Genomic DNA, 17603 nt, shown 5'->3' with positions numbered 1-17603 from the left:
AAAATTTATACTTTCAAAGAAGTTCAGATGGATAGTCTCTATAAAATATACCTTGCATGCATGCATGAGGCCCTGGGTTCAGTTCCTAAGTACCACATAAGCAGAAAAAGCCGGAAATGGTGCTGTGGGTCAAGTGGTAGAGTGCTAGCCTTGAGCTGAAGAGCTCAGGAACAATGCCCAGGCCCAGAGTTCAGGCCCCACAACTGACCAAAAAACCAAAACAAAAAACAAAAAACTTAAATTCCATTAAAATTACATGGCTGGGATGTAGCTCAGTGGCAAAGCACTTGCCTAGCAAGTGCAACATCCTGGGTTCGATCCCCAGTTACCAAAAATAAAAATAAAATAAAATTACGTATCTATGTATAGTTGTATTAACTAAATGTGGATAAAACAAGGAAATGATTGTGTCTAGCTGTGTTTTGAGCCAAATGATCAACCCAGGCTGATTTGATTAAGTATGTGCCTTGATTGTGTATAGATTGTTCTCTAGTGGAAAGAAAAACAATGCTATGAGTCACAGTTGTGATGAGAATGTACTTTTTTTAAGAAGGTAGAAAACATGAAGTATCAAAATTTCACTTTATTTTCTTGGAATTTTGGGACTGTCAGACTTACTTAAATGCTGATTAGACTTAAGTTTATTTTGTACTGAGCCAGCAGGAAAATATTTCACCCATACATAGTGATTTTGTTTTTCTCAGAAACCTCAGCATAAGCTGTGCAGTGTGAACTACACATCAGAAGTATATACTAGCACACACGTGCCACTCAGTCAGCCTCAGAAGCTGCCCAAATGCTATTTGGCACAAACCCTTTTTCTAATCAGAGACAAGTAATAAACAACAAAAACAAATGCTTTGTCAAATGCTCTTGACAAAGCCTAGATTTCAGTTCTGCCTGACAGCTCACCAAGAGGTGACACCATATTCCTAAACTCAGCTGCCACCACTGGGGACAACTAACAAAGGTGAGCAAATCCGAACTATCAATTCATCCAAAAGTCAGAACCAAAAACAACAGCACCAAACCAGGCAAAACACAACTACAAGAGTGAAGAGTAATTGAAGGTCAAGTTCTACTGCCATTTGGAGTTTACTCCAAGTGCCAAAGAAAGGCAGGCCTAGGCTGCCTTGGGACCCATGCCGTGGGACACCTGGCTGTGCAGTTCAATTAACTCCACACACTACATGTGGACACTTTAGATTTCAGAGTCAACACAACTCTTATATAAATGTACAACAAATAGCTGCTGGAGCCTTATTTAACCCATGGAGGAGGAAACCACCCCAAGAAAACTTAGGTCACTAAGCATCCCTATAGTCTTTGTTTATAGTGTTGATTATACCAAGTATGTCTGGATATATAGTTTTTTTTACTATTATTACTTGTTCATTTTTGATAGAAAACTCCAGGTAACTGCAGTTAGTATCAAACCAAGGTCCTCTCAATGAGGATTAATAATTCACTATGCATCTGTGTTAAAATTAAATAGCCTCCAACTGCTGTGCTATTTGAGATCTTTAAAAATATATAGTCTTATTTCTTACTCTCAGCTGCCAGTTAATGCTTTTGTCATTCTGTCAGCTTTTTCACTGGTAGGTGTGTGTGTGTGTGTGTGTGTGTGTGTGTGTGTGTGTGTGTGTGTGTGTGTGTGTGCGTGCGTGTATGTGTGTGTGTGTGTGTAACTGAGTGAGAGAGAGAAAGAAAGAGAGATTTCAGAAACCAGATATCAAGCCTTGATTTATGATGTTACTGTGTAACTTAGTTACTGTACTGCTCATATGAAGTGTAGACACTTGAATCCAGTCTCTTGGGACATCAGTGGTCTTTTTAACTCCTTCATTCAGAGCCAAGTAGGGCTGAAATGCTAACTCTGACTGATCAATTGTGTCAAAGGCTGGAGAAATAATTATGAAGCAAACTGGATATTCTTTTTCCATCCCATTTGGTGCCCACATACTTCCGAGGAATCCCAAAGCAGAGATGGGCTACTTTACAGTATCTTATGGTTCAGGCATTGTGTGTGTGCTTGTGTGTACATGTATTGGGGCTTGAATCCAGGGTTTGGGCGGTGTCCATTTGCTTTTCTTGCTCACATCCGGTATTGTACCACTTGAGCCACAGCTCTGCTTTTGGCTTCTTGCTAGTTAATTGGATATAAGAATATCATGGACTTTCCTGCCTGGGCTGGCTTTGAGCTGGGCTTCTCAGAACTTGGCTTCCTGAGTAGCAGCTAGGATTATAGGCAAAAGCCACTGGTACCTAGTTGGTCCAAACACTTTTAAATGAGAAAATAAAAACACATCCTCCACTGTTAAGATTACCAATGGATAAATTGCCAATTGCTAAATGTATCTGCATTTTATTATGAAGAATCAATAGAGCCCTAGAGATTGCATTGTAGCAATTAAATATTTTCTTTGGGCTAATGACAGTCATCTCAAAGCCTTAGTAAACAGCATTGTCACCAGATAGAACCATCAGGGCCATATGTGATATTTTGTGCTCTTGGAATGCCAGCTCTCATGAGACATCATGGAATAAGGCTTTCTGGGTTTTTACATTCCCTATCACTATGGATTCCCTGGAGATAAGGTTGGCTTTCTTTCCAGGTACCTATTAAATTTCCATGATGGGTCAGATGTTTAGGTCAGCAAGTTGTTGCTGCTTGAAAGGTGTTTTGTTATTGGAACACTTCTGAAAGCACTTTACAACTAAAGAATTTTAATCTGCAAGTGGCTGGAATTGTGTCTGTTTTGGTGATACACATTTAGCTCCCAGTCAAAAGGGTACAGTAATGGGGGTTTCATTTACATGTGGCTGTAGGGTGCACCTCTGGGTTCCAGTAAATATGCGTTTAATTCTGGGTAACAATGAAGCTCTATTTAAAAGAATGCCTATAGCTCAGCATAAATGCAGACTTAGTTCTGGAAAAAAGGAAATTCTCTAGGTAGCTGTCATGTCTCACACCTGTCCTCTTAACTACTCTGGAGGCCGAGATTGGGAGGATCACAGTTCAAGGCTAGCCAAGGCAAAAAAAAAAATCATCATAATAAAAAAGAGCTCAGTGAGGTGGCACATTCCTTGTATTCCAGGCATGTGTGACATAAATGGAAGGATCTTGGTTTAGCCTTGGAATACATTTGAGACCTTATTCAAAAAATAATCAAAGAGCCGGGCGCTGGTGGCTCACTCCTGTAATCCTAGCTACTCAGGAGGCTGAGATCTGAGGATCGCGGTTCAAAGCCAGCCCGAGCAAGAAAGACCGTGAGACTCCTATCTCCAATAAACCACCAGAAAACCGGAAGTGGCGCTGTAGCTCAAGTGGTAGAGCGCTCGCCTTGAGCTGAAGAGCTGAGGGACAACGCCCAGGCCCAGAGTTCAAGCCCCATGACCGACAAAAAAAATAAATAAATAATGAAAGCAAAAAGAGATAGCTGTATGGTTCAACAGTAGAGCTAAGCAAGCTTGAGGCCTTGAGTACAAACCCCAGTACTACCCCTACACCCATTTTTTTTAAGTTGGAAAATTTTAGGTTTTCTGGAGATACAGAACCATAAGAGAGAGAGAGAGAGAGAGAGAGAGAGAGAGAGAATGTGTGTGTGTGTAGAATATAATTATACAAAGGGGTTATTGTATTGGCTTACACAATAGGGGCTAGATAGTCCAAAAATGGCCATTAGCAAGCTGGAGAGCTAGAAAACCTGGTGGCTACTCACTCTATAAGCTGGATGTCTCAACCAGAGGAATCAATAGCAACACATCCCAGCCTGAGGCTGAAGGCCTGGGACTCCCTGCAGAGTCACTGGTGTGAGCCTGCCTTGAAAGGCTGAAGCAGCTCTGTCCATAGGCAATGGTAGCCTCAGTTCATGCACTTGCTCAGGAAGAATGTAATTCACACACACTGGCAATCAAGATTCATCATCACAAGTTTTGTTGGTTTTTTTTTTTTGGAGGGGAGGGGTAAGAATTGGTGCTCCCCAGGTCAGAAGAAAAATGAAGGCTGAAGTCCTCAGAATCGAGCTTGTGTCCTGTTGAGCAGAGCATATGATTCTAAAACATATAACGAAGGGTATTTGTTTAAGAAATTTTGATGTTTTTATGACGAATGTATATGCTCTCTAAGCCTTTAAAGGTGGTCTGATGCTATACTATTTTAAAGACCAGAGAGTAGATAGACTGGAATAATTCAGTTCTGTCATTAGGAAAAAATGTTTAGGAATTTAAAAGAACTTAAGAATGCAGAACTTTTTGGCTTGAACTAGACTGAATTGTTAAGTTTAATGGCATGTCTTGGTTGGGTAGCAGAAGTAGGATGGTCAATATTGAGAAAATGTTTATTGTTGCTTAGTTATAGAATTGGTCTTTTCCTTTTTTGTGATTATAATGGGGCTTACTCTTGTGTAGGCTTTTCCATTCAAGGCTGGCACTCTATTGCTTGAGCCACCCATCCACTTTTGTTTTTTTGCTTGTTAAATAGAGAAAAAGAGTCTCTCAGATTTACCTCTCTGTGATTCTCAGATCTGAGCCTTCTGAGTAACTCGGATCATAGGCATGAGTCACCAGTGCCTGGCTATAGTTTTAATCTTTTTTATTTTAAAAAGTTCTTTAAGTTTGAGGAGTGACTTGGAAGAATGGTTCATTAGTAGAACACTTGCCTGCTTGGCAAGTGCTCGGTTGAGTTCAAATCCCAGTACTGAAACACACACACACACACAAAAGAGAAGGCTCTTTGAAATGTGAAAACATTAAGTGTGGAAAACTATTTTGTCCTCCAGTCTGACTTGAAAGCAATCACCTTCCTGCTGCAGCCCTTCTCCTTGCTAGAGGACAGCTAAGATTTCATTAAGGGGGAAAAAAGGGTTTGCAGTGGTGGGAAGTGAGCCAGCCAAACTGCAAATAAGGTGAGAGGTTGGTTTATGAGCCAAATAAACTTAGTGGCCCAGATGTTTTCTTTTTGTTCTGAGTTTGAAATGCCATTGTTACTTACATGAATTGATTTACTCTTCAGGTTCAGAGGGAGTCTGTGGAGCCTTTTCTTAGCTCTTCTGTTGAAAGCAGCCAGCCAGCTCTCCATTTCCGGCCTTCTGTCACTTTCATGCCCTGCAGGGATGCTTTACAGGCTATAGTTCAGAAATATAATGCAAACCATCAATGTATACAATATTAATTCCTTTAACTTAACAAGGCCTTTAAAGCCCATGTGAAATGAAGCATCATCTACTGGATAAGCCCCTCCCCCCATCCCCGGGTCTCTAAACAACCTTTCCCTGTTTCTAAATAAAGTAGGAACAAATCTATCTATATACCCACTGGATCTATACTGCAGTAGAATATCTATCATCAGACCACCTTGGGTCATTAGACAGTAAAGCAAGGGTTTTTCTCTCTGCATCTTTCAAACAGCAAATTGCTGACATATTTGCACATGTTCATTAAATATTGAAAGAATTAATGGTTAGAAAGTAAAGATGGTACATCATCCTCAGTTAATGGAGACTATATTTTTGAAAAGCCACATCTATTTTTTCCCCTTCGTCTTCCATTGGCAAGATGGATAGAAAAGGAGTGGGAAGGGAAACTTAGCACTGAGCAATAATTTATCGTTACTTCACATGACAGAGGGGCAGAGTTAATATCTTAAGGTAATCCTATATGACAGTAGTCTGTCGCAGTGGCCATTAAAAGCAGGCTTCTTTACCCTTGACAGAACACCCAGGATCTTGTTACAGAGGCAATACAAGCAATTGCCTCTTGATGGTGCCACATGTTTAAAAAAAATCTCAGCTTGGAATTGGATGGGTGTAGTTTGAAGCAGCTTAGTGCTCTATAGTCTGGCTAAATTCTGAAATACAAAAGGCAGCTCACACGAAGAGATCTTCAGTGGCAACCATGCTAGTTATGGAAGAAGTCTTATGCATCATTTTGAAAAATAATAAACCAATACATGGCACTTGTTTTTTAAATCAAAAGCAAAGCTCATGGATAAACATCATGGGAAAAAGGCATACAAACAACCCTATCATTGAAACTATACTATCTTAATACCTACAGGCATACAGAAATGGGGGTACACTGAAGGAGAACTATTCTTTCTTCATAGTAAAGAGAGTTCTTGTTTTTATTCAAATTATTTGGTACATCTACATTAGAAGTTGACTTTTGAGCTATGTTTAAATATTTTCTCATCAGATGACAGGTTTTAGTTGGCCCTAGTTTATTAAAAAATGTGAATTTTTCTTCTTTTCCAAGTTTGAGGCTGATGGTTCAGAAAGCAAAGAAAATCCCAAAGAAGTACTATAACATGAACACATTCATCACTTTATGAATGGAAATTTTTGCTTTAGTCATCTTGATGCACAGGCTAAGACTTACTAGAAGGTACCTTACATGGAACATTAACCTATTTTATAATTATATTTTTATTATATTTAAGTAGCTGTACAAAGAAATTACCATTCAACAAATCAGTTTATGGACCCAATACATTTTTTTATTGTGAAAATACTGTACACAGGGGTTACAATTACATGGGCAAGATAATGAGTACATTTCTTATCAAGCATTGTAGCCTCCTCTTTTGTTTCCCCTTCCCATCCCTTCCCATCCTCCCTCCCCCCCCTCACCCCATCCTCCTCCCCCACCCCACCAAAGTTGTAAAGTTCGTTTTCGACATAACGACTTGTACATCTCATTGTTGCAATAGGTCCACCTGTATCCCTATTTAAACGATTTGTTTTTTCCCTTCCCTCCACAAATTATACCGACATCAAATACAGTGAAAGCAGGGGTTATATGGTGAGGGAGGGACATACAAAGCAACAAAGAAATAATGGACACAATACATTTTGATTGCTGTCACTCATCTTACTGTTTTCTCCCTTCCCTCTCAACCCAACCCTTTCTCTCAACTTTGTTAAGTTTGCAGAATATACATTGACTATTATGACTACATTCTCCCTTTTTTATTTCAAAATAACTTTAGATCAGGGCTGGGAAGGTGGCTCAGTAGTAGAGTGCTTGCCTTGCATGCATGAGGCCCTGGCTTCAGTTCCTCAGCACCACATAAGCAGAAAAAGCCAGAAGTGGTCCTGTGGCTCAAGTGGTAGAGCACTAGCCTTGAACTGAAGAGCTGAGGGACAGTGCCCAGGCCCAGAGTTCAGGCTCCATGACCAAAAAAAACCCCCCAAAACCCAAAAACCCTTCAGATTCAATGCAATTATTAGAAATATTCAGAGAGATACTGCATATAATGTATCCAGTTGACATCTTGCAAAGCATAGTGCAAAATCAAGCAGGATATGAAATTGCTATAGATAATAGAACAGTTTTGTTGTCAGGGAGACCCTCTTAGCATCTGGTAATCACTGATCTTTCCATTTGTATGATTTTTGTCCTTTCATGAATGTTATAAAGGTGGTTCATGCCTATAATCACAGCTACTTAGGAAGCAGAGATTGAGAATCTTGCAGTTAAGGGCCAACCTAGTCAAAAGTTCATAAGATCCTATCATCTTTTAGAAGTTGCAGTTATGAAGGTGATGTATCGAGGGGTTACAATAGCTCGGGTTAAGAGTACATTTCTTTTTGAACAATGTCACCCTTCCCTCACTCTCCCAGTTTTTTCCTCCCATCCCCATCGAATTTCATAACTCATTCTCAACGTAGTGTCTAGTGAGTACCACTGCTACATTTTGTTCACCCTTTGTCCTTCCATTTCTCTGCCCCCCACTTAGCCTTTCAAAGACAGACAAGCAAAGAAACAAAAGGAAAAGAAAACAAAAACAGCAGAGAAAAATCCCTCTTGTTTCCATTTGCTGGAATTCATTTTTGATCAATATTATTTTATATGATCAGGTGCACTCAGGCATTGTACCTTTGTGTTCTCCTAAGAGTATCTTCTTGTATTGTATTAATAAAAGCTGGGCATTTATGGCAAGTGTTGTAGTTTCAGCTATGTGGGAAGGTTAAATAGGAGGACTGCAGTTCATGAAAGGTGAAGCATAAACGTAAGACCCTATCTGAAAAATGAAGCAAAAGGTGTTGAGGTCGTGGCTCAGTCTTAAGAGTGCCTGTCTGTCTAGCACACGGCTCTATGTTCAACCCTCAATACCACTAAAAAGAAAAAGAAAGGTTCTTGGGCTAGAGGTGTAGCTAAAAGGTAGAACACCTGTCTAGTTAATGCAAAGCCCTGAGTTTAAACTCCAGTACTCAAAACAAAACAAAGTACAACAAAAAACAAACCAAAAAAGTTTTTCAAGATAATTTCTTTTTCTTTGTGCTGAGTATTGAATATTCCCTTTCAAATGATACCTTTTAGCATTTTAAGAATAGTTCACACTCAAACTTAATATGCCTTAAAAACAAAATATTTGGAGCTGGGAAGGTGGCTTAGTGGTAGAGTGCATGAGGCCCTGGGTTCGATTTCTTAGCACCACATAAACAGAAAACGCCAGAAGTAGTGCTGTGGCTCAAGTGGTAGAGCTCTAACTTTGAGCTGAAGAGCTAAGGAACAGCACCCAGGCCCAGAGTTCAAGCCCCACGACTGACAAAAAACAAAACAAAACAAAAAACTAACATATTTGCCAATTAATTTTAATTGCCAAAATGATACAAAAAAAGCATTGCGAAGAGGACTAAAATATAGAGTTAAGGTACTTGTGGCCAGAGACTAATATGCATCTAACAGATGCAAATGATATTCAGATGGGAAAAGTAAACTGAATAAAAATGAACAGAATTAATTCAAACAAGTTATATTACTTTGGGGAAAATTTGATATTAATTAAAAATATCAAAATGAATGTTACCTCGGCATGTATTACATATAATCTATGATTTTATAATAAATTGTCATTTTAAACTATTAATAATGTTTGTTACAAATAGTTAAACTATAGGTTTTATTAGATAATTACATCTATTTTAAAAATATTTACATCTAGTTACATCCAGGGCCTTCTGAGATGAGGATACAGCTGAAGGCTTCAGTAGAGATGACGGAGTGAGAGGAAGATGTGGCCACACACGTGAGCAACAGTAAAACAAACAGGTGTGTGTGAGGAATTGATCTCAAAGATGAGGTTAAAAGAACTGAACATCTTTGAGTACGAGAAAAGTAGGAAATGAGAAATGCCTTAGGTATTTGGATGGTGCTTGTACTCAGCTGAGTAAGTCACTCATGAGCTCTCAAGTTGAGGGTGGGAAGAAAGGTAATATGAATAGTAACCCAGACAGGTCCAGGATGAAATGTATGTGCAGGCTGGGAGAGTAAATATTTTGGAGGGTGGTTCTGTCTAGGACCCTACTTCACTAGACTTAATGTGCTATAGAGAAAATGAGCACAGAGGAACCAAACAGCAGTGGAAGGTGGAAAAAAACAATCTTTCCTCCTCAGGTTACCGTAGTAATAGAGCAGTAAACTTGATCACAATTCTATAATATAGCTATTCCTGCTATCTAGTTTTACACAGGAAGAATTGAGCACCTAAATGTCTAGAATGTTTAAGGCCACCCAAGTAATTACAGTTCCAGACTCAGATTGCAGCAATCTGTGCCCAATTCATACTCTTACAGGTTCTGGTATATTGGAGAAAGGAAGGCCACACAATAGGGATAGAAAGAGAAGGGCAGTCTCAGAAGTTTAAGCATGATGGCCTTGATCTCATTAAGCAATGTTTGTTTAATTCATTTAGAGTGGTTCTACTGTTGTAAATGTTCTAGTTATTTGGGGCATGTCTCCTCCTGTACATGCTTATTTAGTCGTACAGAGGAGAACAGTGTATGTAACACAAAATCTTTATAACAATCTGCACATCACAAATGTTTGATCAGTATTTGTCAGATAATTAATGTCACTAATAATTGGCATTTCATTTCTGAGCAGACAGTCACATGAAGTCATTATGCTTCTATTTGTCAGATATGCCCATCTACCTTAACCTTATTGATAGGGCAAAATTTGTGATGTGTGTGTGTGTGTGTGTGTGTGTGTGTGTGTGTGCCCACGCATGTACATGTGAGCGCCAGTATCCAGGCTTGAATTTAGTTTCAAGGTCTTGATTGGCTTTTCCACTCATCATTAGCACTCTTATCACTTGAGTCATACCTCTGGTCTGACATTTTGCTGGTTATTTTCAAGATGAAGTCTTAGGGTTTTTCTCCTCCTTCTCCTCCTCCTCTTCCTCCTCCTCCTTGTCCTCGTCCTCCTCCTCCTTCTTCCTCCTCTTCCTCCTCCTTTTCCTCCTTTTCCTCCTTTTCCTCCTCTTCCTCCTTCATTTCCTCCTCTTCCTCCTCCTCCTTGTCCAGCTTTGAATCCTCAAACCTTAGCTTCCTGCAAAGCTGGGATTAGAGTCATGAGTCACTGACTGCCAGACTGTATTCACAGTCTGTGCTTCCTTGGATACCAGTCTGAAGGTTAAACTCTCAGTCTATAGATCTGATATTCCTAACTAGACACTAAACTGACTTCCATATAGATAATTTGTAAAAGCCAAACAATTAAACCCCCTGACTATTACATACAATATTTTAATCAGATTATTTGTCTTAACCTAGTTAAAAAGAAAGAAAACAAAACCATACTATGATAAGGTTGAGGTAAAGGTGAAGGCCAATAACAAGTTTAAAGGCACAGATTCCATGCAATTCTTCCCTCATTTCTAATACCATCTTCAAAGTCTAGCTTTCCCTAATAACTCGCAGGTCTGAAAATTCACTACACTCCAAAGAACTCACTGAAAGGTATTATAGTAACAGACATTATTGCTTACAGGGAAAGGACAAATAGAGAAGAGCCAAAGGATGACCACACAGGGCAGAGTCCAGAGGGTTCCACTTTGAATGCCCTCCCTCTCCTGCTGGAGTTGGAATGAGTTCATTGCCAATACTGGACATGGTGTGTGACGGCACACACATATACCAGGAAAGTTGCATGAGTTCTAGCATCCAGAGTTTATATGGAGACTTCATCACACTGTCATGATTTATTGACTGATGGGTTTCCTCTGTGTTTAATATTAGTTTCCAGGTTGAATGAGAACCCATGGCTCAGAGTTCCTACAGTAAACCACAGAACTGACTTTCTGAAATGGCCAACTCTCACCCTGAGATGATCAGGTCCTCCCCTCAACAAAGACACTTCAGTCCAATATGATATAGATTGCCTTCTCGAAGCAAAGGTAGAAGCCAGGTTTTGGAAATTCTTTAATGAAAATAAATATATAAATGAGGTTTTCTATCTTGGAGGCTTCCTAGTAACAGATCTAGCCATGGCTTGGCCAAGGCCTCTGCTCTATGCATTCTCACTCAGGACTCAAGTGAATGAAGCCAACACCATCTGGAGGGTCACTGTGCCATGACAATGAAAGGCTTATGATGAATCATGTGCTGGCTGTTCATTCAGAGGTCATGCGTACTGCTTCTCGCATTACAGTGGCCAGTGGAAGTCTGAGCATTGTATTCAGTTTAGGGATGGAAAATAGCCATCTTGCACCAAGCCAAGAAAAAGGCAATTAGACTAGCTCATTACTACTCCCATGGGATTTATCTCTAAAACCAAATAGATTCACATTCAAAACTTTTCAGTCACTGCCTCTTTTTCTTCTTGATTATCCTCTGTCCGATCTAATTGGTACCCACATGTTTTTCTGCACTCTTGAACGTTCTGCAGAGTTGCTGTCAGCTTTCCCCGTTATGCCTCTCACCTTCCATGCCTCTTTGACTCTACCTTGGTGAACCTGGGAATGTATTCTAAAAGTTTCTTTGGGACTGTTGGGATGTCTTAAGCCCTGACACAGAAAGGAAGACTGTTGGCCCATTTCTACCATTTCTGTGCAGGAACCTATCTGGAACCTTCTCTCCTGCCATATCCTTGCAGCTGAGCCCTGAGTTATCATGATTTTTCTCAATCCTGTCCACTGGCCTCTGAGGTTGAGTCACAGAAATGCCCTGTTACCCACTTTACCATATAAACTCAGTTTCGCTTGAGGAATCAACTCTACTTTCTTGTTGGATTTTTTTTTTTCTGTATTGCTTCTTCATATATGAACCTCTTTGACTGATGACTTATTTGTGCCTTTTGCAAAAGCGTGAGGATAGATAGCTAGGTTCCAGTGGCTCATGCTTGTAATCCTACCTACCCAGGAGGCTGAGATTTGAGGTTTATGGCTCAAAGCTAGCCCAGGCTGGAAAGACCCTGAGACTCTTACCTCCAATTACCAGCAAACATCTGAAGTAGAGATATGACTCAAGTGATAGACCACCAGCTTGAGAAAAAAAATCCAAACAAAAATGCAGGGTCCTGAGTTCAAGCATTCCAGTATTGGTTGCATGCTCACAAACACACACAATTTGAGGATATAACTGCTCCCTTGTGTCATCTATGCCTCGATAGCACATTCTTAGGCAGCAGTGAGGAACTTTCTAGATCTTTGTCCAATGGATAATCATAGATTTTGACTCTATAGGGTTGAAAGAAAAGAAAAGTCAAATCATTATGTGCCAGTTAAAAAGAACTCTTAAAAAAAGGGGAAAAAATATGTTCTTTCAACTGAATCATGGGTAACCAGCCAGTTTTCTGCATAATTCATTTATGCAGGGCCTTTTCAGTCCTGTGGCTTAGACTAGCTGATGTTGATTCCAAGGGGACTGGGTGGGTTGAGAAGCTTGTTGGTTTCCTCTAGGGAGAGCTATGAAACTGTGGTAGGGCATTGTCAGACACATTCCTTTGGAGAGAAAGGAAGCTCTGGAGCTTAAAATAAAATCATATTCCAAGCTCTCGTGTTTTTTTTCAGTGGTGAGGGAAAAAATATTGCACACTCATTTTTCTAGGTACTCTTTGAAGATTGAAGATCTTGCATCCTCTTCACTGTTTCTTTTGACATATTTGAAGTAGGGAGAAAGGGGAAGTTTTTAAATAATCTGATTCAACGTGACCTATTTTCTAAATCCTTAGAAGTGATGTTTTGAGCCAATTGAGGTATTTATGCTCTGTCTACAAGAAATTGATGGTAGACTACTGGGTTAGAAAACTTAAGAGGATGTCCTCCCAGCCTTATTGGTGGTCAAGCAAAGTTTTGGGGAAAATGGAAGTCTAGGAAATTGGCTATGAAGCTGAGTGCTATGACAAAGCCTAATTTGCCCTTGATACTCTACCATTATTATTCATGGTGCCCTTTTCCAAGAGTCCTAGCTGGAAAAGGTTGCCCTGCTTTTACACAGAGTAGAAGATACTGCATGATGACTGGATGGATCCAGACAACAGAATGACGAGGGAGAGTCATCTAGTGAGACAAATGTCTGTTCAGAGCTTTCCTTAAAAGGCTTCTTGAAGTGCTTTCTAAAATGCCTTGAAGACTTTCTTCTGATGTACTTGTTGATACAGTTTTTTGTTTTTATTTTTGTTTTTGGTGTTGCATTTATGGGGCCAGTGTGTTTCAGCACAGACTAGATTTCTCTGAGGTCCATGTGCACAGCAGCACTGCCTGGGTGTGTGATTCAAGCCTGGACAGTTTGGCTCTGAATGGGGTGATAAGAATAGAGAGAAAGACACACCAGCAGACCAAACTTCCTGTGCGCAAGCCTTTGAAAACTTCATTTCACTGTCTGAAATAGCATTCATCTTAAGGCTGGGGTCATTTATTTCCTCTGGAATTAAGCAATAGTACTGGCAGCAAAAGAAACTGTTTGGGGGAAGGAGATGCAGGAAGAATGTTACTATGTATTCTATTCTTTTGAAGACAACATCATTTATGGGAACCCTTATAAATGAAAATGGAGAACTTTCAGATGGTCTCCAATGGAAGGAATGCCAGTGCTCATAACTGGACAGTATGATCTACAAAGATAAGTAAAGACTGAGTTTAGATGCTTTGACTTAATTAGCCAAATAATGGAAAGGGTATTTTTTCCTTTGGAATTTAACCTTTCATACAGAAGATGTTGAGGAAGGATAAAATAGAACTTGTTGTCTCTGTGTGCTTGCAGATTGTGTTTGATTGCTTTTCTTGTGTAGACTTTATTGTTGGGAGAACTAGAAAACCAGGAAACGAACACTGTGTCCCCCCTACTCCCTCCCCATAAAGCTGAGGTGGGTAGGGCTTGGCAGCTGGTGGCAGCTGCAAAGATAAATGTCAGGGCTCCAGGGTGGAGGATGCAGAAGAGCCTGTGTCTGGTGGTGTTCAGCTATGAGTGCTTGCCCTGGAAGACACCATGAGGCCTGAGCCAGAGCTGGAGCACAGATGTTCCTGCAGTGAAAGGGAGGTGGGAGCATTTAGTCATTGGTTCAGTGGACTTTGTGATTAGGTTATTGTTCCTTTTGGGTGGGAGGAGGGATATTTTAAAGGGCAGAATGTCAGATAAATGCCTTGAATGACTGGTAACTTACCTAATTAATATATTGCATGGAAACCAGGTAGTTATATTGGTTTGTTACTCTTTGACTTTAATGTTCATTATGACCTAAACGAACTAAGGACTGTGTCTGAATTTTGGCTTTACCAATTACTAAATTCAGAGTGAAAATAGCAGTCTGGGGCGCTTCATCTTTTCCTGTTTGATATCACTGATCAGCCGTTTTAAGTATTTTTCCATGGAGGGCTTTTGAAGTCTCTTTTCAATGTAGCAAATGCAGTTGCCACAGATGGTTCTTGTTTGGGGTGCTTTTTTCACTTGGGCCTTGGAGTTAATATGAAGGGCGAAGATGGTAAGGTTCCCCACCCAAATAATACTGTCTAGGCTTATGAAAACGATTTTTGCCAATTATTTCCTATTGTTCACAAATATGTTAATGGTTTGCTTAAGGTTAAAAATTATAACTGTATAACTATTTTGCACAGAGAGTATAGTGAGAGGTCAGAGAAACTAATATACATTCTTTTCAACAATTTAACATTAAAATTTTTCTCATATATGAATTACATACTTAAAGAGCTCAGATTTGAGCCACATTACTGTTTTTCTATCTGGACTTGACATGAAATATTCCTTGTTATAATCTGTGTGTGTGTGTGTGTGTGTGTGTGTGTGTGTGTGTGTGTGTGTGTGTGTGTGTGTGTGTGTGTGTGTGTGTGTGTGTGTGATTACTCAGAGTTCAAACTCATTCTTGGTAGGCTTACAAACTCACTCTTCCTAGACTTACATAGTTAGCTGGCCCTCTGCCACTTGAGCCATGTCTCCTGTGTGGCATTTTGATGAATAATTAGAGATGAAGTATATCTGATATTTCTACTCTGTCTGGCTTCAATCTCAATCTCCTGAGTAGTTAAGATGACAGATGTGACACACTAGGTCCTGGCTTCTATTCACACTTTTGCATAATTCTAATTATTCATATGTGAAGCTAGTAAAAAGATCATTACATGGTTACTAGACATTAAAAGGTTTCAAAAACTTGAAGCATTTAAAAACAAAAATGAAGGCATAAATGTCTCTTTCAAAGAAACATAGCTTAGGTACTCTGTGTCTAACAATAGACTATTTCTGTAAAGAAGTAGAAAGTTAAGGTTAGGCATGAGTATTAGGTGTATATTAGGAAAGATCTAATATTGTTGTAGGTAAATAAGCAGAAGGTGGCAAAAGGAGTAGATAGGAAACAAAGATTTTTTTTTTTAAATCTTTGACTGGAGGTTAGGATATGAGAATTAATTTGAAGCTAGCCCAGAGAGATTCCTATCTCCAATTAACCAGTCAAAAGCTAGAAGTGGAGGTGCAACCCAAATGGAAGAGTGCCATCTTTAAGTCCTGAGTTCAAGCCCTAGTACTGGAACAAATAAAGTAAATAAAATATAATACAACAATTAAAAAATAATAAATCTTGGGCTGGGAAGGTGGCTCCGTGGTAGAGTGCTTGTCTTGCATGTATGAGGCCCTGGGTTCAATTCCTCAGTACCATATAAGCAGAAAAAGCTGGAAGTGGTCCTGTGGCTCAAGTGATAGAGTGCTAGCTTGAGCTGAAGAGCTGAGGGACAGCGCCCAGGCCTATAGTTCAGGCCCCACAACCAACAAAATAAATAAATAAATAAATAAATAAATCTTGAAGTGTTTAGACCTTGATAGAAGTTTAGACTAATGCTTTTGTATGCTAAAAATAAGCCTGGGAAATAAAGATAAAGGGGAAGGCCAAATTTATTTGTTTATTGATTTATTGATTGACTGCCATACTGGCATTTGAACCCATGCCTGGTAGGCAGGCAGGCAATCTACTACTTGGGCCATAATTCCATTTCTGCCTTTCTACTGGTTATTAGAAATGGAATCTAGTGAACTTTTCTGCCTCGCTTGTCTGCAAACGTTGATCCTGCAGATCTTAGCCTCCTGAGCAGCTAGGATTACCAGCAGAAGCCACCAGTGCTCATCTAATAGCCAGAATTGAATGAAGAAAAATCAGGCATTACAAACATTGATCCTGCAAACTTTAGGAAAAAAAACACAAAAGAACAGTTATCAGCAGTCAGGCATTCAGTGTGCTGATATGGGGACTCAGGTGGCCAGCCTCTTTCAACTTTTTCTTTGTAATTGTCTCCATTCCCCTTCCTTTTCCCTGTGCTCTAGGAGAGACAGCGTCTGGAGACCATCCTCAGCCTCTGTGCTGAGTACTCCAAGCCTGACAGCCACCTGTCTACAGGCACCACGGTGGCAGATGTGCAGAAGATCAACAAAGAGCTTGAGAAGCTACAGCTGTCTGATGAAGAGTCAGTGTTTGAAGAAGCTCTGGCATGCCCTGACACAAGATACCGGTGCCATCGGAAGAACTCTGTCCACGATGCTGACCTGGCAGGCTTTGGGAGCCTGGGTCAGAGCAGTGCCAGCTTCTTCACCCCCAGGAGCATCAGGAATGATGAACTGCTGGGCGACCTTGCCAGGACTCCTGTACCATCCCCCTCTGCCTTTTTGAAGGCATCCAGCGAATCCTCTTACTTAAGTATCCTACCAAAGGTAATGGCTGGGTGTTAGAACCAGGACTTAGGCTTAGAGCCTAGAGATTTTATTATGACAGCAAATGAGGATGTTTAAACTAATCTGAGTGCTGAGGGTTCATGCCCGGATTCCTAGCTACTGTGGAGACTAAGATCTGAGAATCTTGGTTTGAAGCCAGTCCCAGCAGACAAGTCTTTGAGAATGTGAAAATTTCCTAAATGAGGTTCAAGGATACTCTCTGCGACATTTTTTTTAAACCCCCGTACAGGTTAAGATTTTTTTTAATCAATTTTTTTTTAAAAAAGCTCCTAATCTTTTTTCCTGCCAAAGATTTATTTGAAGTTATCTACAACTAAAGACACACTTTTTTTTTTTTTTTTTTTTTTTGGCCCATGGGGCCTGAACTCTGGGCCTGGGCACTGTCCCTCAGCTCTTCAGCTCAAGGCTAGCACTCTATGTGGTACTGAAGAATCGAACCCAGGGCCTCAGGCATGCAAGGCAAGCACTCTACCACTGAGCCACCTTCCCAGCCTAGACACACATTTTATTAGACTAATATTAAAGTGTCAGTTGGAAGGAAAAACTATCATATTTATGAGGTAAAATTATTTAAGAATAAATAACCTTGGCATCAGTAGCTCTTAGCTGTAATCCTAGTTACTCAGGAGGCTGAAATCTGAAGAA

At 40.0% G+C, this 17603-nt stretch overlaps 1 protein-coding gene across 6 annotated transcripts in view; it reads left to right on the top strand.

Annotated features, from left to right (window-relative positions):
• Phldb2 (pleckstrin homology like domain family B member 2) overlaps positions 1 to 17603 on the top strand; it is a 196633-nt gene that overhangs the window by 118587 nt on the left and 60443 nt on the right. For all 6 annotated transcript variants that reach the window (XM_070030271.1, XM_070030269.1, XM_070030270.1 and 3 more), the window contains one exon: positions 16554 to 16937. In XM_070030271.1, coding sequence (XP_069886372.1) covers positions 16554 to 16937 — 384 coding nt within the window. The remainder of the gene's footprint in view (positions 1 to 16553; positions 16938 to 17603) is intronic.

The sequence above is a fragment of the Dipodomys merriami genome, unplaced genomic scaffold (assembly GCF_024711535.1).
Source record: "Dipodomys merriami isolate MVZ:Mamm:240054 unplaced genomic scaffold, mDipMer1.0.p SCAF_2, whole genome shotgun sequence".
In the NCBI taxonomy this organism is placed as follows: Eukaryota; Metazoa; Chordata; class Mammalia; order Rodentia; family Heteromyidae; genus Dipodomys; species Dipodomys merriami.
The sequence above is the reverse complement of the archived record's forward strand: the minus strand, read 5'-3'. Positions and strand labels throughout refer to the sequence as shown.